The sequence below is a fragment of the Chroicocephalus ridibundus genome, chromosome 22, assembly GCF_963924245.1.
Source record: "Chroicocephalus ridibundus chromosome 22, bChrRid1.1, whole genome shotgun sequence".
In the NCBI taxonomy this organism is placed as follows: Eukaryota; Metazoa; Chordata; class Aves; order Charadriiformes; family Laridae; genus Chroicocephalus; species Chroicocephalus ridibundus.
This window is the reverse complement of record NC_086305.1, coordinates 2802089-2825510: the sequence shown is the minus strand read 5'-3', so window position 1 is coordinate 2825510 and position 23422 is coordinate 2802089. Positions and strand designations below refer to the sequence as shown.

The 23422-nt window shown below is 43.4% G+C and overlaps 2 protein-coding genes across 7 annotated transcripts; one reads left to right on the top strand and one right to left on the bottom strand.

The window, feature by feature from the left end:
• Positions 1 to 38: 38 nt before the first annotated feature.
• Positions 39 to 7292, bottom strand: ARMC6 (armadillo repeat containing 6). Of its 3 annotated transcripts, none has more exons than XM_063358134.1 (8): positions 7163 to 7292; positions 6062 to 6214; positions 5535 to 5617; positions 4243 to 4813; positions 3590 to 3735; positions 2878 to 3009; positions 2206 to 2343; positions 39 to 1315 (listed from the first exon to the last, which is right to left on the bottom strand). In XM_063358134.1, exons 2-8 carry the CDS (start codon positions 6180 to 6182, stop codon positions 1103 to 1105), a joined length of 1404 nt encoding a protein of 467 aa, XP_063214204.1. In that variant the 5' UTR covers positions 6183 to 6214; positions 7163 to 7292; the 3' UTR covers positions 39 to 1102. The 3 variants fall into 3 exon arrangements, with proteins under 3 accessions (XP_063214204.1, XP_063214203.1, XP_063214205.1); XM_063358133.1 differs by lacking the exon at positions 7163 to 7292 and adding an exon at positions 6751 to 6890; XM_063358135.1 differs by lacking the exon at positions 7163 to 7292 and adding an exon at positions 6751 to 6890 and having other exon boundaries at positions 1179 to 1315; positions 2206 to 2375.
• On the top strand, positions 7055 to 22634 carry SUGP2 (SURP and G-patch domain containing 2). 4 transcript variants are annotated; one of them, XM_063358130.1, is made up of 11 exons: positions 7055 to 7191; positions 7773 to 7894; positions 9044 to 10726; positions 11681 to 11798; positions 12494 to 13002; positions 13190 to 13301; positions 14817 to 15337; positions 16251 to 16315; positions 16998 to 17134; positions 19174 to 19294; positions 19486 to 22634. In XM_063358130.1, exons 2-10 carry the CDS (start codon positions 7780 to 7782, stop codon positions 19292 to 19294), a joined length of 3381 nt encoding a protein of 1126 aa, XP_063214200.1. In that variant the 5' UTR covers positions 7055 to 7191; positions 7773 to 7779; the 3' UTR covers positions 19486 to 22634. The 4 variants fall into 4 exon arrangements, 3 of the variants coding, with proteins under 3 accessions (XP_063214200.1, XP_063214201.1, XP_063214199.1); XM_063358131.1 differs by lacking the exon at positions 7055 to 7191 and adding an exon at positions 7345 to 7394; XM_063358129.1 differs by lacking the exon at positions 7055 to 7191 and having other exon boundaries at positions 7401 to 7894; positions 22367 to 22634.
• The last annotated feature ends 788 nt before the right edge of the window (positions 22635 to 23422 follow it).

The following is a 23422-nucleotide window of genomic DNA, read 5'->3' as shown; positions in this document are numbered from 1 at the left end:
GCTTTTCCTGCCTCAAAAAGGCTCCATAAAGAGCCAACCACCCTTGCACATTTTTATGTTTTATAGGGTCAACATTTCTACAGAGAACGTCACATTAGAGAACATCGACTCAAATACAAGATCAGGAGCAGCACGGGAAGAAGGATCAGCACCAGAGCAGGGCTGGGACCAGCACAGCCCAGCAAGGAATCGGGGCATGCAGAAGCCTTTAGTTGAAACTTCAGAGCCTTTCTGGATGTTTCACTTCCCCTTTTTTGCCCCCAAGTCTGTAGTTGTCTTCAGTCCACGAGGCACATGGCCTCTTCATTGCAATTACAGCACTCTTGGATTCTTATCTTGCCAAGAGATAAGCAAAGCCTGGGCTCCCCAGTGCTGGCTCCCTGCTGCCTGGTACCGCTTTATTCCTGCTTTGAAACTCACTACCAGTCCCCAACTTGCTCAGCTCACTGAAAGAGAAGATAAACTTTCCTCCTACATGCAAATGGCAACATCAAAGCATGTTGCTTTGGCCCGTGCTATCCAAAATCCTTACTTGGCTTTTGTTTAAAATGTTACATTGGCTGAAAATCCAAAGAAGCAACATGGAATATGGTCAGCAGTAAAATAACAGTTAGTAGAACAGTACAACAGGACAGAACACATTCACAAATGATGGGATTCCTCCTCCTCCTCCACCCCATTACCAGATCAGGCTGCAAGCCTCCATCAACAGGGAGCAGAGGAACAAATCAGAACCAGTTGCCACAGTATGTACCAAACTCCTACCAGAAAAGATCCACTTTGCCCTTACTGCACAGAACAGAGCACGTGGAGCGGCCCCGTTCTGTACACAAGTTACACACATAACAACAGGGGCGAGCAGCTCATCTTCAGGCATTAGATGATGCGGGGAATGATTACTACACAGCCTTGATCTGCAGCCTGTGAATGCATAAAGCCATTTCAGCTGTAGCTCCCAACAAAAAGTTCACTGCAGCCTCACAAGCCAGGCGTTTGCTTCAGACAGTCCAGGTCAATGTAACTGCAAATTAATCCATGCTGCTTCGTTTCCCCCCTTAGACTTCATGTCTATAGATGTCTTGAAGCTCAGCGGAGCGATGATTCACTGAGCCAGGCTTCCCTTCTGACCTGTCCACAGCTCTCGGAGCTCCACTTTGCAGCCGAGATCCCTCAGTGCAGCTTTGGCCACGTCATCGCAGTCCCTGTGCGCTGCGCGAGCTTCTGTTATCAGGTTCTCAGCTCCCATCTCTAAGATGGGCTGAGAAAAGTCCCGGCTCCGGGAGACCAGGTTGCGGATCAGCATGCAAGCCTGTTTCTGAGGAGAGAGATAAACGAGAGATATTAGCGTCTTTTGTAGGGAAATACCATCCATGTAGGATGCTGGAACACACAAAGCAGAGGTGGCTCCAACAAAGGAACCTTTTCCGGGCAACCAAATGTAGAATGCTGTAGACAGCAACAAACTACTTCCTGGAAGAATAAAAATCTATGGACAAAAGTACAGCTGCTATTTTACATTGAAGTTTATAGAACAAAATCTCCTGCTTCTGTCAGAACACCAGCAAATCTCAAACACCAGCCAGGCAATACCAAGTACTTCTTTAAATAATGCTAAGAGAATTCTCCGGTTGCAGCAGACCCACTTTCACACGCCCTGTATGTTGTTCCAGGCATCTTCCCCGGGACTTAGCTTAAACTACTCTTTCAGAAAATATTTTCTATGGTATTTTAGTGCTCTGGAGAGCACAAAAGCGGACACAGAACCACTGAGACTTGCACAAGAAACCAGAGGCTAACTTTTTGCCATGTAGGCGTTTTGTTCGACTCTGGAGAATAGATGGCAACGCCTCCTACAGGACAGAAAACATCCTAGCACAGGCTGGGTCCGAAAGAGCCTATCCTCATCCCGCTCTTTCAAGGAGGAGGAGGAGGAGAAGTAATGCCTGGAAGAGAAGCATGGCATTCCACAGGTGTGGATGTTACATCTGTTACACACCTGAATTCAGGTGGGTTTGAAACCCAAACTAAATTTTGCTCTGATCACATCAGGGCGACAGATGTAGGGAGCCCTGCATTTAGATGCCGCATTCCCAACACACTCAGAACCTTTTGGTATTCGTCAAGTAAATGACAAGATCCCAACGAAGCAGCGAACACAGCCAACACCGATCCTGAATAAATAATCAAGTGCTCTGAGGCAAATACCTGTACAGCCACTTCTCGTGGGTGCGCTTTCATAGCCTGCAGAGCTGCCAACGCCCCTCCACCTTCCATGATGACATTACAGTTCTCAGGTTTGCGCAAAGCCAACATGCACAAGGCGGCACAACCTTGCTCACAGATCTGCAGGACAAAGGGGAAGAGACACCCACTGGCTGAAAGTGTTTTAAGGGAAAAAAAAAAACAGCGTTTGGATTTTGTTTCCTCTTTTGGCAATTTTTAAAATTTAAGTTTCCTCCACTCAAACATCCTGCTTCTCTAGCACATAAACCAAGTTTTACACCCCAGAGGTGTAAAACACTATATCCAGTATCCATCAGAATATATACAGGATGTATACATACAGGAATAAGAAAAAACCCTAATACAGTAAAAGTGGCCATACCTTTACATTTACACAAATATTTGCCAAAGCATGCACTTAACTGCTCTACGACAACTGCGTGTTAAAGGTTTAACACGTTGCTCAGTTGCAAGCGTTTAACAACTGTACTTAGAATGTATCTGCTCTCAGCACAAGCTGTTTATCACAAGTCACAGCAACGCTGCGGGTTGTTCCCCCTACACAAGATACGATGACGCTGCTATGTTATCCGGCCCAAACCCGATCTCCGTTCCCAGCCCCGGTGGGACTTCCTCAACCAATTAAGTGCATACCTGAGGGTTGGAAAGGTGATGGCTTATAGCGAGCACAATGAGGTCTGTTCCCCCAGCATTAACGATGGCATCTTTCACATCGTCATTACCCGCAACTGCTCGGATGGCGCTCAACACCTGCTTCACCACGTCCTGCGTTCACCCAGAAAAAACAGTTCAGAAAGCTGCAGAGACAGTTTTACAGACTTTTGAAAGCCAACCAGAACATCCCCCAGCAACTCCTTTCAAATAGTTGTCATTCCCAGCTACAAAGAGCAACACTGTTCTCAGTCACTCACATCTCAGACGCACTTTCTGGCTACACAGCATAATAAGGAACCTTGTTAGTTTGGCAGAGGTTTTCGAAGAAGCTTTAAGAATCAAACATCAACCCTCTGTGACTCGAGCTTCTAAATCCTCTTGAATCTCTTCTAGCTAGAAGAGTGGAAAACCAGAAGCTCGGCTTTTCTGGGAGCAAGCAGAGTTCTGCTCGTGGAGGACAGAGGAAGTCACCATGAAGAAGGGACTCAGAATTACGGCGTTCTTTCTGACAGAGCACCTGTAACCTAGTTCAGTATAAAAGGCCATAAATAGGGATTCAATGGTTGGATTTCAACCCTAACTGCATCTAAAATAATGCACAGTCTAAGGCCCATTCACAGCCAGGACTTTAAAATAAAAAGCACACCCTACTGCACTGCCTCCACTCCCAAATATACTTTCTAATCCTCACCGGATGGTCCATGCAATCAGCCAGGAGAGCCACCATAAAATTTAAGCCGCCAAGGTCCACAATTTCTTGACAGAATTCATTCCTGACAGAGAGGCGAGAAAGGGTGGCACACAGTTCACTGAGAACACCGGAGTTATCTGTGAATGCTGCAGAGGAGAGATGACGAATGGAGTAACTATGAGCAAGGAGGGGTGCTGCAGCATCAAGGTGGTTTACTTTGCTCCATTAAAAAAAAAAAAAAAAAAAAAACACGAAACAGGAAACAGTGGATTTCACTTTATATTATTAAAACACATCAGCACAGATGATATCCTGTTGTCACTAGACTAAGACAGAATTCTCTTTTCTTGGCAAGAATGCAGCACCTCAGCAGGGATAATGTGCCTGTAACCCGGCACTGGGCTGTAAAATACTTCCTAGATAGACTGACAAAGAGGTTTAATAGCTGCCGCCTTGGTGCTGCTGATAGCCTCTGGAGCAGTTTTACTATTTGTCTCTCTCAGGGCACATTTCATCAAAAGAATTAAACGGCATTTTATTGGCAAATTTCTGACTCATCTCTGGGGAGCTTCAGGTTACGACTAAGCACGGTTTTGAGATAAGAAAGCATAGGTCATTCAAAATTAGGATCAACAGGCAGGGGTTAATGTTACCTTTTGCAGCTTCAATGAGGACTCTTAACCCATCATTTTCCAACACAATCATTTTAGCATGATCATGAGCATGACCAAAGGGCACGCGGATGTCATCATCAAACGTCATGATCCTGAGCGCCGAGGAGGCCGTTCGGACGACATCGGCGCTGTCTCCATGCTGGACGATAGCTCCAGTCAGAAGTGGCAGAACCCCACCTTTCACAAAGTCCTGACGATTCTGCTCGTGTTTCAGACAGGCATGCCGAATGCATCGGATCCCAGCCAGCGTCATTTCCGCATCCTCCCTGTACTCTTTCAGAGTTTGTAGCAGTAGATCCTGGCCAGCAGAGTCAAGCAGGTCTGGCTGCCCATCCAAGACGGCAGACAGAGTATAAAAGGCTTTCAGCATTAAATTCCTGTCTCCTGAAGCCAACTGACAGGCAGAGAACACCACAGAATAAGCGCCATTCTGCCCAGCCAGGTAGCGGAAAGCCAGCTGTTCTTTGCACTGATCAGTGAAGACCACTAGCTGCTCGGCCATCTCAGCAAGATCAGAGTCAGCTACGGCTTTTCCAAGGGAATCCAAAGTCTAAAGAAGAGAACAAGAATTAATTCTCGATCTGAACTGTGAAGGAACAAGAGGAGTTCTTTAGAATCAGTCAAATCTGTTTATTTATAATTTTAAGTTTAAAAGAAGACTGTTATTAGTTTGACATATCTAAGAAATGGCTGTCTTAAAAGAGCAGCATTTTGTCTTCATGCACAGAACCCTTGGAGGAATGGGGGCTTCCCCGTACTTCTGCCATCACTATATACCAGTCTGACCAGTAGTAGGCGAACTGGGTCCAAAAAGCACATTTCACAGGCGTCAGTGGTGTGCATGAGTATTTTTATATTCTTGGTGGTGAGGGACTGTATTCGATCTTTTCATCTACCCTCAGAAGGGCAGCTAACAGCTACCACCTCGGTTACTTGTATTTCTTTCATTAAAGTTCTTCTGTGGTTTGACTTTATCTGACAAGGGCAGAATCTGCTTCTAAGTTACGAAAGGCAGAATCTGCATTTCCTAGGCAGGAAATACTGCATTTTGCACTTACACAGACACTTCCACTGAAAAGTGCAAACCAGCTCTTTGGACTTTAATAATATTACTATTTTGCAGAATAGATGGGATTAACTGCTTGTTGAAGAGCTCACAAAGAAATGGGACAGAGGCAGAAGTAGAAAGATTGTCTCATTATTCTTAGTCTATTGCTTAAACTATTACATAACCCTGATCCTTAGAAAACAAAATAAATTTGTGCTCCTACCAGCAAAATTTTATGCTTTTGCTTTTGACCATTTTCAGAGGCAGGCTGCCGCACAGCTTTCACAATATTGCTTAGGTCAACACCTAAAAGGAAAAATAAAACCAAGATTAACATTAGTTACAGAAGGTTGGGTAAAATTTGTCAAGTTAACCACAGTGAACAAAGATGAACTTATTGTAAAGCGTGGATCAGTGCACAAAGATGCCGAAATCCTAACTATAATGGTCAAATACATCCTGGAACAGGACATCAATTCTAGCTAAATGTCAACTGGGGAAAAAAAGAAAAACAGAAAGTTTAATTTCATTGACCAAATTGCACCCTGCAGTTTCACTCAAAGCAGTTTTTCAGTCATAATTACTCCATGAAACTAGGGTAGCATTAATAGTGTCTATGTTCCACTTCACAAAGGCTTCTTTCCAATACTGGATGATCAATCTTTGCACACAGGTTCTCTTAAATTTTAAGATATGTAAAACCTCAGCCTGTAACAATCTGAACTGCAAAAGCAGATGAATTTACAATACCTTGGGACTCAAACTGCTGCACGGCTTCTCTCACAGCCTCTTCCGGATCCATTTCAAATTCTGTGATGTTTTCTTGCACTGCATCATCAAACGTTTCCTGCGCTATCTGTTTCGATCCCATTTTACTCGAATGGGGTACACTGTCTCCTCGTCCTGCATTAAGATAGTCCAGAATTCATTTTGCTGCAAAACCTTCTCATGTTAATCAGAAACAAAGCAAGTGACTTGCTCTTTTCCAAAACAAAAGCACAGAATTCGAAAACTAATATATATGGCCAAAGGGATGATTTTTTTTTATTATGTTTTTTTTAACGGGCAGAAACACACCGATTAAAAGAAATAAGGAGGACTTTGAGAGGCCGAGGATGTGGATCGGGAAGCCGGTGGGTGTGTTACCGTGACAGGGCTCCCGCCGCACCTCGCCTGCCGGAGGGGCACGGCAGGAGGCCTGCCCGGACACCCACGGCCCCGAGACCCCACAGGCTCGGGGGCTACCACAGCCCGGGCCCCCTCGGCCCGCCTGTGTCCGCGCTCCCGCCGCAGGGCCCGGTTCACCCCGGCATCCCCCTCAGCAGGCCCGGCCGGCCAGGCGGTCCCAGCCCCTGCCCCGGAGAGGGCCCAGGAAGCGGGTGCGGGTACTGGGGGAGCTCCCGAGCGCATAACAGGCCTCGCTTCTCCTCACGACCCACCTCCGTCCCCCGCCGCCCGCGGCGCCGCTCCCTGACGGACTCCTCCCGCCTGACAAAGAACAGCGGGCGGAGAGGAGCGGCCCCGCTCAGCCGCCGTACACAGCATGCGCCGGCCCCCGCCCTCCCAGTGCGCATGCGCCGGTGCCAAAAGTCGCGCCAGTTCCCCTCACGGGTGGAAAATGCGAGGGCGAAAAAGATCCCGGGGTCACGCACTGCGCATGCGCCTCGCCCGGACTAAACCGCTACCTCGCACTGCGCGTGCACCCCCTCTGTAACGTGCCGCCGCGCCACACACACGCGGTCGGGCGCCTTCTGCGCATGCGTAGTGCGGGAACGCGCCGAGGCGGCCCCGCAGGGCAGCGGGTGCCCCGGGAGGCTGCGGGCTGCTCCCGCCCGCTCCCCTTTTCCTTACCGACCCGGGACCGGGACCGCGCCCTCGCCGTTAGTACCGACCCGCGCCACGGCAGCGCCGGCCCCGAAATCAGGGATGAGGGGGATGAGGAGGCCGCGCCCGCGTCGCGGCAGGGCCAGCAGTGCGCAGGCGCGGGAAGGGGGGGGCGGGGCCAGCGGCGTCCCGCGGGGGCTGCTGGGAGGTTCCCGTGTGGCGGGGAGGCTGCGGGACCGGGGCGGGGGGCGCCGCCTCGGTGAGGGCAGGGCTGGCTCCCGGCGGGGCGGGCCGCGGGGCGGGCCGGCCCCTCCTCCGCCTCCTCCCGGTGCCCGCGCGTGTGGCAGCGCGGGGCAGCGGACAGCGGGCCGCCGGGGGGTCGCCCGGTGAGGGGTGGGGAGCGCCGGCGGCTGCGGTTTCCCCCTCACGCCGCGTTTTACCTCAGCTTGGGCCGCCCCGCGCGGGGAAGCGGGGGAAGGAGCCGCCCGCACCCCCGCGGAGAATTCCCCTGACGGGAATCCGCCCGGGGGGAGCCTGGCGGGGGGTCCCGCGCAGCGGGAAGGCGGTACCGGCGCCGGTAGCGGCTGGGCAGCGGCCGTGCCCCGGGCAGGGACGGCATTGTGCTGTTTCGCTACAGGATAAAAATGGCCTCTCGGCGGATCACACGGGAGACGTTTGATGCTGTAGTGCAGGACAAAGTTAAAAGGTATCGCATGGACCGGAGTAATGCCATAGAGGACACAATCCATCATTTTAAAGGTAATGAAACCCGGGCGTGACGTGCCGTGCATCACAGCAGCTCTTCTGTAACAGCTATCTTCGATTTCTTCCCTTCCGTTTACGTACGTTTGCCTAAAACATGGGCTTGTGCTGGTGTTTTTCCACATCCATTTTTATTTAAGAGCCTAACAGCTTGGTATGACTGACACTATTTCAATGTGGAATGCAAATTCCAGGGAAAAAAAACGAATTTCAAACAAAGGAATTCTGTTCAGGCTGCATCAGAGAGTGGGTCCAATTTCAGGGAGGTCTCCAGAGGCATCGCTGTGGGATGGAATTCTGTTGATGTCTGATAAGTTAAATGTAGGGGTGCATTTGAAGCCTTTGGGTCTTTATATTTCATATTATTTTTGGAGAAAAAGCAAAAAGCAGGACAATAATCTAGTGAATGTATACAAAATATGATCTGCAGTTTCTTTCGTCTTCTAAATTTAATATTTAAAATGTCTAGAAAAATAACTTGGATTACATTCATAGGAAATTGAGAGTTTTAAAATGAGATCTCTTCTGTTTTCTTAAAGTTTTATAAGCTCCAAAGAAATCATTTATTTTAAATACTTCATTTGTTCAAGTATTCTTTACTTTCCGAATTTAACTACTAGAATTGAGGAATAGGGATTCTTGGATGCTTTGCAGGAAATTCTAGTATTTGTTAGCTTAGATAATTGTGTATGAGTTTGTAGAAAATATGATCTCTTCAGCTGTGGAATTCTGACATTCAGTGTGGAAACAGAAAGTGCATGCTTTTGCTATTTTTGCATCTGAGAAATGCGAGTAGAAGCGTTATGAGCACAGCATTAGCATCTTCCTAGACTGAGAAAGTTGTGAGCAAGTAGAAAATGGGGTTTATAGCAGATTTGTATTTCAGCTTTACTGAGAGTAGAAGTTTTAATAAATTGTTTTGTCGTGTGTGTTTAGGCATTGCTAATCACTTGTTGCTTTTTGCTTATTATGAATTATTCTACGTACGTAAGAAAGCAAATGGGAAAATCCTGAAGTTAGATATGTGTACTGTTCTTCAGAAGTTTTGATATGTTGACTCTTGTAAGTGTCTAAATGCGTTCGTTAATTTTTTTTTCTTAATACTACTTGCAGTCCATTGGTATATTTTTGTTTTTCTCATTACAGCCCATTCAAGGCCAGTCCCAAGACCAAGATATGAAGACAGTTTTCATGATGATGGACGATATACTCATGACAACGCCCAGCACCATCCACACGATGACTGGAGTGAAGACCCTAGAGATGACTATCCAGGCCCTTCTTACAGATCTGCTAGTCCTCTCATAAGGAAAGATAACTATTACCACGAACAGTACGGCCGCCCAGCATCTCGTGACCGGGAATTTGGCCGCCCGGCATCTCATGACCGGGAGTATGGGCGTCCCGCTTCACACGATCGGGAGTATGGGCGTCCAGCTTCGCACAACCGGGAGTACGGGCGCCCAGCGTCTCGGGATCGGGAATACGGGCGTCCAGCTTCCCATGACCGGGAATATGGACGGCCGGCTTCTCATGACCGGGAGTATGGCGGCCTGGCTTCTCACGACCAGGACTATGGCCCTCCTGACTCTTGGGAATCCACCACTCCACATGAAACGGACTTTAGTTCTTCGGATATTTTAGGTGATTTTAGATCACCGGGACTCATGGAAGATGAATATGGCAACATGGAAAATCAGGAGTATGATGTAGACTTTGGAATTCAATCAGACAGTGAGTTCCGACCCCCAATACGGAGGGGCAATGTTGGCAGGGGAAGAATTCTGCGAGGAAAGCGTATTGCAAGGGGCGCTGTGAAGACTAAGGTATTCAAAGGAGATATCAAAACGCCCCTAAAGAAATGGAACACTAAAAAACTGCCACTGGGCCCTGATCAGAAGCCAGCTATGCAACCTGATCAAATGCCAGAAACTGCTGAACGACCTAACCAGAGGCCGGTGACCGTCCAGCGCCCTAATCAAAAGTTGCCTCCACGACCTAATCAGAGGCCAGCTGTAACAACCCAGAGACCTATTCTTAGGCTCCCAAAGCCTGCGCATGTATTCAGAAATCTCAATTTTGACCTTGTGGACAAATCAGACATTTTTTCAACGTTTGGAATAGAAATTATAAAATGGGCTGGGTTTCATGCAATAAAAAATGATGCAGAATTTTCCCGCCTCTTTGGAGCTCTCTTTGAGCTGGAGACAGAAACCTGTGCAAAAATGCTTGCTTCATTTAAATGCTCATTAAAGCCAGAACACAGAGATTATTGTTTCTTTACTATCAAGAGTTTACAACACGCTGCTCTGAAAACTCCCAAAGTGGACAATGAATTTTTAAATATGCTATTGGACAAGGGTGCTGTGAAAACAAAGAACTGCTTCTTTGAAATAATAAAACCTTTTGATAAATACATAATGAGGCTACAAGACCGCCTCCTAAAAGGTGTTACGCCGCTGCTTATGGCCTGCAATGCTTACGAATTAAGCATTAAGACAAGCGGTTTTGGTAATCCAAGAGAAATGGCAAGTGCTTTTGAGACAACTGTTTCTCTTTGTCGTAAGTCCTTAGCCCTGCTGGGTCAGACTTTTGCGCTAGCATCTGTTTTTAGGCAAGAGAAAATACTTGAAGCTGTAGGGCTCCAGGAAATGGCTCCAGCACCAACACTATTCCCAAACTTTGATGATTCAACATTGTTTGGAAGAGAGTACATCGAAAACTTGAAGGCTTGGTTGGAGAAGAGCGGGTATCCAATTCAGATGAAGAAAACTGAACCAGAGTCCACAGTACAGCTTAATAAACCCTCTCCTGACACAAAAGCTAAAAGTGAGTGAACTGTTGTAAGATACTTTGCAGTATAGAATTTCTTTATTGGTCTCTAGCAGTTTATCTTAATTTTGATGGTTTCATTAGGTCAGGAATTCCTAATTCTGGGAATTCCATGTAAATCCCTAGCAGTGCTGAGGCAGGTAGTGAATACTATCTGTTGTAGCAATCGCTTTCAGCTTTGTGGATGAAAGCATGTTTCCTTCCTCCCCTCTCCTGCACGTGCTTATACTTTAAATCTAGGATTTTCACCTTGTGCCTTGGCTGCTTCAGCTGCCCTACCCTCCAGCTTCACAACTTCGAGGTAGGGAGGCCAGGACCGCAGCTGTAACTGGCTACGTCACAGAGTAAGTATTTGCATATAAGCAAAGTCAGAGATGTTACCATTACCGCTTTTACCAGATGCAGGCGTATTTTTCTTTGAAGTTATTTATACACTACTATCTATAGGAATGCTGTTTCTTCTACTGTATTACGCCATCTAGTTAATCCTCTCTAAAGCATTTTTACTCGTTACTATACTCATCAGTTTTTTCCTAATTGAACTTCAGATACCCCCCCCACAGGGAGGTCTTGCAGCACTGACACTGAATGGCTAATAATTTGGAACGCGTGCCTTCAGAGTAGTGTTCAAACATACTTGTTTTGCACAAAATCCTTTTGGTGCAATAAGTGATTGCCTTTTAAAGGATGGCTTAACTTGCCCAGGATGGAAAAGGATAAATTTCTTAAAACACAGTGCTTCTCATAATAAACTGTTCTAGAATCTAAGTTGAGAAAACAGGCAGAAAGTTTCTGAGGTTTCCTTAATTTATTCTAGCATTAAGTGCAGCCTTTTTTGTATTAATAGGTTGAAAAATTGCAGATGTCAGTGTGTCAAAGAGTAGAAAACTGACATATGGATACTGTGTTGATGAGAATAATACAAAGACTACATTTTATTTCTTCCTACAGCCCCACAGCGAGCTGATCGAAAAGTTGTAGAGACAATTGAACAGCTAGTGAATAGCATTGTTTCGGGAACCTTGTCTGCCAAAGAGAGAAATGCTCAGAAGAACTGTCCTGAATATTGGTAGGTGTGTTTGAACAGTATGTTATAACACTACTCTCTGATGAAGATATTTGGAATATATTTAATTAAATTCAGTATTCCATTCAATGGGTGTAAGATCAAAGTCTACTGTATATTTAATCGGACTTTTTGAACATGTTTCCTAAGCTAATTATACTTCCTGATATCCCTGGAAATTGTCCTGTTGCTTCTGTTTTGTCTAGTACCTCACATTCCTTTTGATCTGTCAATAATGACTGTATGTCAATCCAAATACAAGATGTTAAAAGCAATTTACATTTACAAGATGAAATTAGCAAGAAAATGTCGTTAATATAAACATCCAGTAAGGTAACGGACTTACGGATCTAGTGTTCTGTGAATGTTGGGAAAGGAAAGCTGAGACACTTCCAAGTGATCTTTTACTGTGACAGTATCTCTTCGTGTGTGAATTGCAGCATAGCTGATTAATTACTAGCCAAATGATTTATGTCAAAACCCTCCATCATTTATGCGCTTGGCATACTTTACTTACCGCTTTAGAAGCGGGGTTGGCTCTTTTTCTGAGAAAAGGCTATGCAGGCTAATGTTAATGTAGCAACTTGTGTATACCCTTAGAAAAACGGATCACTTGCTACTGAGTTTCTGATCTGAGAATTTGAGATTATTTGTGCTTTCATCTTAGGCTTTCATTTTATTTATGTGATTTTATTTAGGTTCTTGACTGATGAAGACAGTCTAGAATACAAGTATTACAGACTGAAGTTATCAGAGATGCAAAGGCGGACATCAGCTGGAAAGGAAGTGGGTGGCGAGGGCAGAACACTAGAAGAATCTGCAACAGAATCAGTCAGGGCCATGTTGTATGCCAGGAAAGTCGCAAGTATTAAGAGAAGGCTATTTAAAAGAAAAAGGCTTGGAATTATCGCCCAACACGGTATTCGAGGAAGGAGGGTGAGGAAAGCAACCATCGGCACACAGACTGTGCTTTCAGCCGGTACAGTGCTGAAGCACCAAGACAAACAGCTTGAGGGTTCAGTCCAGTCAAAGCCTTCTGTGTCAGAAACCAGCCCGCCTGAGAAGAATTCTTCCCTCGATACCACCTCGTCCTCACAAGGTGCCACCAGTTCAGAGGTCTCTCTGCCTGCAGAAGAAAGGGCAGATTCTGAGGATTTATTAGCACCAACTGAACTTTTCCCACCATTGGCCTCTCAGTTTCCTGATGGTAAGCGAAGATTCAGGATTACGTTTTAAATTGTAAATTATGTGAGAAAAGAATTGCAGAGAATGTTCTGCTGGAAATTCTAAAATTAATTTATTTTGCTGAAGTGGATAATTCCGAACTGTATTGACCTTCCAGTGATGCAGATGTTGTATGAAGCTATAGATAACGAGCGTTCCGTTTCTTGCAGTGGATGCTAAGACCATGGAAACTGCTGAGAAGCTTGCCAAATTTGTTGCTCAGGTAGGACCAGAAATTGAGCAGTTCAGCATAGACAACAGTGCGGATAACCCAGACCTTTGGTGAGTAACCTACACATTTTTCTGTGTAAATGGGCCAATAAGAAAAATCAAAATGCATCTAAACAATTACTAAGGAGATATTTCCTTCGATTGTTTGTTGAGATGTATGCTTTTCTTCAATGCGTTTAGGAACGGAGGATTTTGAGTAATATTCCCTGTTGTCCTGCTCAGCAACTCCATTAATGGTGAATATAGAATCACAGAATCATAGAATGGTTTGGGTGGGAAGGGATCTTAGAAGGTCATCTCATCCAAGCCCCTGCCCTCGGCAGGGACATCTTCAACCAGACCAGGTTGCTCAGAGCCTCATCCAACCTGACTTTGAATGTTTCCAGGGATGGGGCATCTCCCACTTCTCTGGGCACCCTGGGCCAGTGTCTCACTGCCCTCATTGTAAAAAAAGTCTTCCTACATCTAGTCTAAATCTACCATTTTTTAATTTAAAGCCATTACCCCTTGTCCTATTGCAACAGGCCCTGCTAAAAAGTTTGTCCCCGTAAGGCATCTGGCTGTGATTGAACTTTGCCCAGGAAAGGAGAGGTCCCAACCTGCCATCACACCCCAGTAAAACAAACTAAACCAAACGCAATAAAAACAGCTGATCGAGGTTGGACAGCCTGTTAGGATCCTGACTGAGACCCTGATACTGTCCTGTGAGTCGATCTCCAGCTGCTGTCGTTCTGAACTTCTTCAGATCCACGACACACAGAGCACTACATGGAGATGACGCAATTAGCAATGACATTTGACTGATGGGTAATTTACTGCAGCCCCAGTAGACCCTGAGATAAAATATGCTAAAACCATCTCTATTTTTGTATTAAAGAAATGTAATTCTTTTAGCCAATAACAGTCAGTAACAAAGTACATTAAAAAAACCAAAACAACCCGCCAGGAATTCTGAAATGCCGAAGAAAGAAGAACACTTCTCCCAAATGTGTACATGCACTGATAGATGTATTTTTTTCTTTTACATCCTAAGTAATCACCTTGCATCTTGACACAGTGTTCTGCCAAAGTATTTTCAATCTTGTTATTTTTTTAAGTGAGGCTTTGATTACAATGGCCTAAGTGCTCTAGTGTAAATTAGCAGAGGTTTTTCTTCTTTTACTCTGCCAACAAAAATGGAGCCGCCTTATCTTTCCCGTCTCAGAATCACTGCACCTATTCCCACACAGACCGCGGGACAGAAATTTGGAAAACCTGCATTCTCTTCTGGGGTCTGCTGTTTGCCTTCTGGGTCATCCAGAACTAGCATCTTGTCTTAGTTTCTCCTTCTATATAATGAAGATAATTGTACTGAATTCTTTACGATACAGTTTGAGAGTGCTGATAAAAATCAGTCTGTAAGAATTGAGGAGAATGGTTGCTGTTCTTGGTATATTGGAGAATCCTACAAAAACACGCCAGGAATGAGCGTTCAGAAATCAATGAGAGATCTATTTCTAATGTCTTGCTTCATGCTACTGAAGAAAATACCTTTCTGATATTATTTTCACTGTATTTTTCGCTCAGGTTTCTACAGGATCGAAACAGTTCTGCTTTCAAGTTTTACCGAATGAAAGTCTATGAGTTATGTCCATCAATTAACTTCAGTGCTGTGTCAGAAGCGACTGATGCTGGGGAAGGTGCTAAACCTGAAGAGAGAAATTTGGATATTTCAGAAGAGGAGGAGGATGAAGAAGAAGAAGAGGAAGAAGATAATGAGGAGGAAGCTGAGTTTGAGGAGGATATCTCCCAGTCTTTGGAAGAGATGGAAATGGAGCAAGCAGAGGAGGCAGAAGAGGATGACATCTCAGCAGGTAGAAGTGTGGAAAACCTAGCTGAAGAGATGATTTCCAAAACAGGAGAGGAAATTTCAACAGGTGAAATGCAGCTAGCCACATCATCTGACGGTGCTATACCAAATCTGTCGACACAGGCATCAGCTCCTGCTCCTGGTACCCTATTTCCTCGCAAACGAATCAGCAGCAAGTCTCTGAAAGTTGGTATGATCCCGGCATCTAAAAGGATTTGCCTCATAGAAGAACCAAAAGGTGAGTGTTACTTAAGAGATATTTTGTAGGTATCAGCACAGAATTCCAGATCTTTATGTACTTTGTTACTATTATTGTCTAAAAGAATTACATTTCTTTAAAACAAAAATGAATACAATGTTCACTTTAAAGGTTCATTCAACTGACAAAGCGGAATCTGAATAAATTATGCAACAGGTTTTGTATTATAGTGGAATAGCAAAGTTTGCATCAAACATCGTTCCTCAAGTATTCTCTAAGTATATGCGAATGTTAACCTCTCTCTGCTGCTTAAAAACTTACCATAGTAGTTTTTGCAGGGTTTATTTTATCAGCGTATGGAAGATTTAAGAGACTGAAGTATAGCACTGCACATATTTTGAGTGTTTGACTAAATACATTTAGACTTTGGATTGGCCTGTCAAATTTTGTCAGTATGGCCACAGCGGGGGTGAGTCATGGTATTCTAAGAACTGAGAGATAAGTAGCTTAAAACTGATTATGTGTGTTCTGCAACTACTTTAACAAATGTATTTTCTTTGCATAATGATTTTTATTGGTGAAGGTTGTCATTTGTGGTAGGAAAATTATATACAATAACCTCATTTAAGTCCAGTCTGAATTTTCTATCCGAGTATTACAAAAGCTCAGGGAAATGAAAGATCTAAAGTCCTTACAGTATATAGTTCATCAGTGTATTGCTGGCATGATGTGTCCAAAACTAAATACACGCATATTTTAATTACCTCTTTTGCAGTGGAAGGTAAAAAATGTTTTACCGTTTCTTTTTTTTTTTTTTATTCTGATCTTTTGTGTTGGTTCTGATTTTAGGCCAAGGCATTGAGTTAGAGTCCCACTTGAGATGTACTTTTGGAGTTCTGTATTAAAATTGTTTTTCTTTACAGCTGAATTTTGTCTTTGATTTGACTTGCAGTGCATGAACCTGTCCGAATTGCTTATGACAGGCCTCGTGGCTGCCCAGTTACAAAGAAGAAGAAGGTAAAGAATTCTTCTGGTTTGCTATTGCATTCTGAGAATCAACTGTCTTTACAAGAGACAGCCTCTGAAAATGTGGTGTTGTCACAAAATTGAATTAAAATCTGAAAAGTCTGATCCTGAAAAATACTGGACTAAACCTGAGGAGAGCCATGGCTCCTGTTGTCTTTTAACTACCTGTGCCAAAATTAAACATTTAATGATTATAGCACTATTGAACAGCTGTGTGTTAATCTTGTCTTCTGTTTTTTAAAAAATAAAGAAATCAGTGCATTGCTGTCAGGATAATATGTTGTAGTTTTTCAAAATTGGTGAGATGTTATTTGACTGCTTCTGTATTTGTAATAGGAATTCAGCCATCAGATCATTCAATATTGTCACTAAACAACAGAAATACCTTTTAAAATATGAAGGTGTATTCTGTGCTATTTTAATAACGTAATTAAACAATTTGACAACCTGAAGCAAATTTTTAATTTTTTTTTAAACTGGCGAGGCATATATTTACTCTTTGATAGACTTTTTCTGTGTAACTAGAGAAGTGCTGCTCAGAAGATATTTCTGTATATCGAGAAATTCAAACACACTTAGTTTCTAGGGGGTTTTTTGAATGATTTTTTTAATACATAACTCCCTGTATAACAAAAAAACGCTTTGTTTTTCTGTTTTTTTCTCTTCTCCACAGAAACCAAAAGATTTAGAATTTTCACACAAGAAGCTGACAAACAGGAATGTGGGTTTCCAGATGCTGCAGAAGATGGGCTGGCAGGAAGGACACGGCCTTGGTACACGAGGAAAAGGAATCAGAGAGCCTGTAAAAGTGTATGTAATGGGAACACACTACAGAAATTTGACAGCTCTGGAAAAGGCTGGGATTCTAATAGTAACTAGATTTATTTTCCCCACTTGGATGTGGCCAGTTCAGTGTTTTGTTTCCTTCTTGGTCTCTGGCCTCAGCAAAGTTGAACGTCAAGACTTCACGCGTTTTTCTTGCCAGGCTGGGCAAAGTCTGGTCTGGAAGGTGGCGGTTTCTCGCCATCCAGTTTGCCATCACTGAAGGCTGCAGCGTGAATGCTGCGGTGTGCGGACACTTCCTAAAGATACAGGGGTTGCCCCTGTTCTTCAGGAGGTGTTTTTTGTTGTTTGATGTATTTATTTATTTTTTTAATGCATAGTATTATCCGGGGGATCTCCTTGCTACCACACCAGGTACATAATACATAAAAAGACTTTAGGAATGTCATACACAGTGCCCCTAGGTTTAGGCAACAAATTTACTTTCACTCTAATTATGTGATTCATTCCACTGCCTACTGAAAGAGGTAAGTGCATCTGCCAGAAGGTAAGTGTGCTTTTTCCTTTAAAATACACTTCTGTTTTTGAATCTTCATTTTGTCTTTTAAAGTTGCTGTATCCAGTGCCCACTGCTGCCAGGACGGAGAATGGATAATACCTCCTTCAACTCCCTGACTGAATAAGGAGGCAGAAACTATTTAATTCTCTCTTGACCCCTATGACGAGCTTTCTAGTTCACACACGTAGTCTGTGTTTTAACAGTCTTCTTTCTCCAGGGACTTCTGTTTTCTCTTTATGCCTTGGACAGTACCGGTCATTTTAGTTGGTGGGATACTTCTGGGTGTTTGATGTTGTTTTTCCTTGTGCTCCCTGTGGTCCAGTGGCCATCACTTTATTTTCTGTATTTCCTCCAGCAGCAGCAGACAGACAGTGAGAAAGCAGCTTACTTTGCCTGTAGCTCTCGTGTTCACCAGTGTTAGAACCTTGATTCTTAACCTCAAAACTTGTTGGGACCAAATATATGAGGTTTTTTCTTCGTTTCTGTATCTCCTGGCGCAAGTTTTGCTGCACAGCTGATCAGGAGCTATTTAACTGTAGCTGGTCTGACAGTTATCCCACCACATTCAAAAAGTTTCTGGCCATCTTTAAGAACTGCATTTTAATATGTGAAAATACAGTTTTTCCAGCTCGAGTCCATTGCTATGTCGCTCTGGTAAAGACACCTGCAAAGAGTAGTGAAGAACTGCTTTCTGTACTGCTTACAAAAACTGGCTGACCTTTTCTGTCATGTAGAGAGAATTCCATATTATTGATTATTTTCATGGCGTGCACCTCTCTCTACTTTCCCATCAAAGTAATTCTTTGGGACAATGTCAGTGAGGATGAAACCAGTGCAATTTAACATTTTGCTTTCTCTTGTTAGTTGCTTTGATACAGTGCAGGGTCTAATCTCATTCTCCGAGCAAAAGAGGAGGATGGATTAATAATTGGAGACACTCCAATTCTAGAGTAGAGCTTATCTTGATCATTATAGATATTTGTCTATGCTGTGTGTCCTACAAGACTCCAGCTGGCTTTGGGTGCTAGAAATTTTAATCAAACAGCATTATATTCCCTTGGTAAAAATTTCATCTTTTATCCGGAGTTACATGGTGTTTCCTACTCATTCCTGAAAGTGTCTGACTTCTGTCACTTTTGAAATGCGAGAAACAAGGCAATTTTTGCCATCTTTTCAACAGAGGATCCTATCTACCATGAATAAAGTGGTTAATAAGAGAGGTCATGTAAGAATTTGATCTGTTAGATGACTATCTTCTCTGCTCCCGTAATATCATAGGAGCATTTTCTTCTGGTGGGAATTTGCATGTGTAATGGGAGGCGGGAATTGTTTTCTAGTTGAGCAGCTATATCAGGTACCGAGCCTCCGCTCCCCTTCTCCCCCAGACGAAGCAGAATTACTCTCCCTTTGTATTGTGTCTGTGTTGGAAGCTATTGTTTAGATCTCTTCTGCACGTTGTCAAATGTAACAGAAACAGAGTGTTCTAACTATTCATTTTACTCCCTAGGGGTGCTACCTCTGCAGGGGAGGGCTTGGGTGTTGCAGGGGAAGAAAATAAAGAAGATGCATTTGATGTTTTCCGTCAAAGAATGATACAAATGTACAGGCAGAAAAGAGCAAGTAAATAGGTATGTGCAATGGACACGTCTGGTTTATGAATTCCTGCAAACATTAAAATATCAGGGTTTTTTAAGTCTTCCTTTTCCAAGAAAATATTACTGTTTCCATGAGTATATCTGGCTTCTTAGCATTTCGTGAAAATCCAGACCTATGTTGAACTGCTTTGAACTGCTGAATTACCCCAAATCTTACTTTCTAGGTTTGACATAAGAGACTCGCTCGCTAGAAAGTGCACGGATATGCAAAGGCTGCTGTGTGAAAGAGCTTCGGCAGAGTATGCCAGTATGAAGAACACTTTGTTCTATAGTAGTGGACTTGAATACTAATGTATTAAAGCGTTTTCCAAGATTAAAGTTAGTCTTGTATTTAATTGTGCAAGCTAACAACTTGGATGTCATCTTCTGAGGAAGAAACAACTGATTTTGTTCTCGGAAGTGCCTGTTTACCTCTCTCTTTGGCCAAGTTTGCCTGTTTTGTGATGAGATGGCTTACCAAAAAACGGAGTAAGCAACATGAAAAATATGACTAGCCTGGTTTGGCTCTGATCCTTTCTGAAGCCAAGAATCTTCTCAAATTCAGATCTTCTTGCAAGGCAGTTCAGATTTTATTTTACTCCATTTTATTGATGGGCTAATCTACTTCTGGAGTCTGCATAAAGCAGTTTCCTCCATACACCAATTTTAAGAAGAGTCTACCTGCGTGCTTATTTTGTGTAGGATTCTAGACTTTAAGTGTAGGATGAATAACCGAGTTCATCTGAGTCCGAGAACACTAAACTCTTCCTTGAAAACCTCGGCTGCTAAGGTTTTTCATTGTAATGAACTAGTACATGTTTTCAGTGTACCTTTTGGTTTTACACAAATTTGCAGCTCTTCTCCAACAAATTCTTGAATAATTTCTTTCCTTCTCAAAGAAGTTTGTCACGAGCAGGTGCAATTCGTGCGTCTGCAGAAAATCCTGAAGAAGTACTTGGAAGTCAGATATTCAGAAATCATCTGGAAGTGGATCATCAGTTTTATAAGACCATCAGTTTAGAGGGTCATTTCTGCTTTCTGTTAAATATTTGCTTTGCGGAAGTTCTTTTATTGAAAAAATCCCAAGAAATAAGACAAAAAGCTTGTACTTTTAAGGGACTATTCCAGAATTTACTGAAAGAGAAGACTGGATTAAGGTGCTGTGCTTCAACAAAAAGCATAACCTAACTGCTTGGTGAAGCAGTTCCGAAGACATGAAAGATGTAGGAGTGTTACCACAAATAAACGTTCAAGGTCTTATCCTTCATCTTTTTCCGACTTGCACATCAATAAGGGATCTGTGACTGGGTTACTGAAAGTGACACAATTTAATATCGCACTTTTTAGCGTACTCATTCTCCATCGTTACCTTTCCAAAACTAGTCAGAAGTCTTCACTTGAATGTTACAGCACCGAAACCTCCTTCACTGAAGTTCTCTTTAAAGAGTTTATCTTAAGCTGACGCATGTTTTGCTTGCTCGGAGTGAGCGCTGTCTTGCTGATGTTTTCATCCTGCACCATGCTTCTTGGAGAGCAAAGAGCTTGTGCTACACCACTAATAGCACCCCGCCGTAACGGGGCAGCATCTCCAGTTCCTAACTGACAAATAACGTAAGAAAATGTGTTCCTCAGTTATCAACTTGCCTGTGCCTGCTGTTTAACGAACAAAATTATATTCTTTCTCCACTAAAAATCCTACCGGTTGAAAGGGAGTGTCTTTATTTTAATTCTGCAGCAACAAACTTTTCCTTGCTTGTAACAACCAGTTTGAGTTTATGAATGCAAGTGGTTTTTTTCTTTTCTGTATGGGTCTTTAAAACCATAAGAAACAAAATCATGTTGCAGTGTAATTTTCCGATCGCTCAGTTTTAGTTGCCTGGAAGCACATAATCACTAAATAAAACCACAATGGCAGGGACAGAGAAACACACTGGTAGTTCTGTTTTTCCACAAACATCACCCCTGTCTTCACCTTCCCATTACAAGAAGTTGATGCCTGAAGGCTATAAATACAAATCAGTTTATCTGGTTCTCAGACTTGATTAAGGACATTGATAGCCCAGACACTTCTCATAGGCTTTACTTGTGAGATATTTAAAATCCTTAACCGTTTTGGCCCGCCAGGCTACTTGAAAGATCATCAATTACCGTATTTGCAGTGTATGCTTACCTGTTAAGTTCCTATTTGGGTGTGTTCTTCACTGCCCCTCTTTCTTTCCTGTGCCTAATGAGCAGTTACACGGTGTAAAACTTGACCCTTTCAAAAAGGAGATCTCTTGGTGCCGGTCTGGTTTAGAACGACACTCTGGAACCAGTACTGTTGGCCTCTGATTTATTTTTCAGACCCACTCAAAAGGATTTGGCTTTTCTTTTCATTTCATTGATGAAGCTGCCGGCGTTGCTGGTCACAATTTTTATTTCCCCTCAAACTTCCAGTTCACCTCTTCTTTCACATTGACATTTTTGGAAGGATTCTTGGTTATACGTTACGCTATTTACAGAAAGGCAGAAGGCGAAGTGGAGTTTCACACTAGGTTGAAATCCAGTCTCAGACCCGGATCGGCAGCAGATCCGCGCTGCTCTGGTTGAACCGGAGTTTGTTGGGGTGCATTTCCTAAACCCCCGCTTACCCAGTCTGGGAGGATTGCTGGTATCCAGATTGGAAAATGGTACCATCCTTTCGGAGCGCGATTCAATTTAGAATATAATGCTGTCTTGAGAATGAAGGTGAACATTGGGAAAAATCTTAATCTGCTCCCCTGGATGGCTGTAGTACGGTCTGTCTTTCTTGTGCCAAACTTTAATTTTGGACAAGACCTCAGCAGAGCAGTACTGGTGCTGAGATTCCAGTGTTGCTCTCAAGTGGGTTACCGTTTGCCACTTTTTATCTTGTTTTACCAAGATTTGACCTTACGCTCCTTTTGCAAAAGGAATTTCCTTTTATTTTGACCTGCTTTTGCAGGCAGCTCTGATTTGACAATTTTAAATACTTGTACATGTGAAACATTTGTTATGCAGATACGTTGCCGTGTTTAAAGTTTACTAGCTTCTTTTCTGTTATTTTAGTTCCAGGCTCTCTTCCATGAAGACTGCAAGCTTCAGTGAACATTTTAACTAACTTCAGTGGTGTGTCTACTGTCTTTTGGTTGTTTTTTTTGCCATTAATCTTGTAGAGCAATTTGCTAGTTTCTGTTCCGTGCAAATTGGCAGTAGTGCTAAGCTAGTAACAATTAGATGCTTATGTTATTGGATAACTGACATTTCTTTTTAGTGTAAGTAAACATGTTAGCATTGTTAATCTTTTAATATCTGCAATAAATGTAGAGCTAAACAATTTCTGGTTTAAATGTTTTGCTTGTGAATTTGGCCATTTGTAAGAGATATGCATCATTTTGGCACTAACAAGTGGAATTGAGATTATGCAGTGTTATATTAGTGTGAAGCAGGATTTTATAGTGTACGAGGGGAGGAAGGTCCCTCTGTTTCTGTGCTGCTAAATGTCTCTCTTGAGAATACCCACTAAATCATTTCTTAATTACTTCCTCGTGTGGCTCCTAGTGCGTTAAATCCATACCCAACAGTGTTACTTGCCACATGAACACCAAAACCCGTTGTGCCCCTGTTGGAATGCGGGAGTCTTACCCTTCATTCACATACCCCGGGAGTTAGTTGTCTCTCTGATTTTCTTGGTGTACTGACTCGGAAACAGCAAAACTTTCTCTTTACGTATGCACGTGGTTTACTGTTGCCTTCAAATTCAAATTCCTTTTTTAGACAGGATGTGAGGGGGAAAATTGCACCGCCCTGAAATGTACCCCTTGTGCAGCCGCCTTCTCTGGAGAGGTAAAGCCAGAGGGTTCATTTGCAAGAGGCCCCAGCCAGTTCTCCTCTCCCTTGCCCTTGCCCTGCCAGCTAGGAAGAGCTTTACAGAGGCAAGTCCAAGCCCTGGCTACACCTTTTCCCTCCTTTTCTTTCAAAAATTTATGATAGATAAGGACCTGGTTCTGGAAGATACAGGACACTTGCTCTCGTGTGAGAGAAATGAGGAGATCCCCGTTTTGGGGGAGGTGCCCTGACAGAGTAGGAGAACTACAGTCGGTAACACACTCTCTGGAGTAATTG

Coding starts and splice junctions, on each gene's coding strand:
- SUGP2 (XM_063358130.1), top strand. CDS start 7,780: ATGGCCTCTCGGCGGATCACACGGGAGACGTTTGATGCTGTAGTGCAG. Junction 13,302..14,816: donor GCGGATAACCCAGACCTTTG/GTGAGTAACCTA, acceptor TTTTTCGCTCAG/GTTTCTACAGGATCGAAACA. Junction 16,316..16,997: donor CAGTTACAAAGAAGAAGAAG/GTAAAGAATTCT, acceptor TCTTCTCCACAG/AAACCAAAAGATTTAGAATT.
- ARMC6 (XM_063358133.1), bottom strand. CDS start 6,856: ATGCTGTGTACGGCGGCTGAGCGGGGCCGCTCCTCTCCGCCCGCTGTT. Junction 4,814..5,534: donor AAAAGCATAAAATTTTGCTG/GTAGGAGCACAA, acceptor TCTCTTCTTTAG/ACTTTGGATTCCCTTGGAAA. Junction 3,010..3,589: donor CTGATTGCATGGACCATCCG/GTGAGGATTAGA, acceptor GGGTGAACGCAG/GACGTGGTGAAGCAGGTGTT.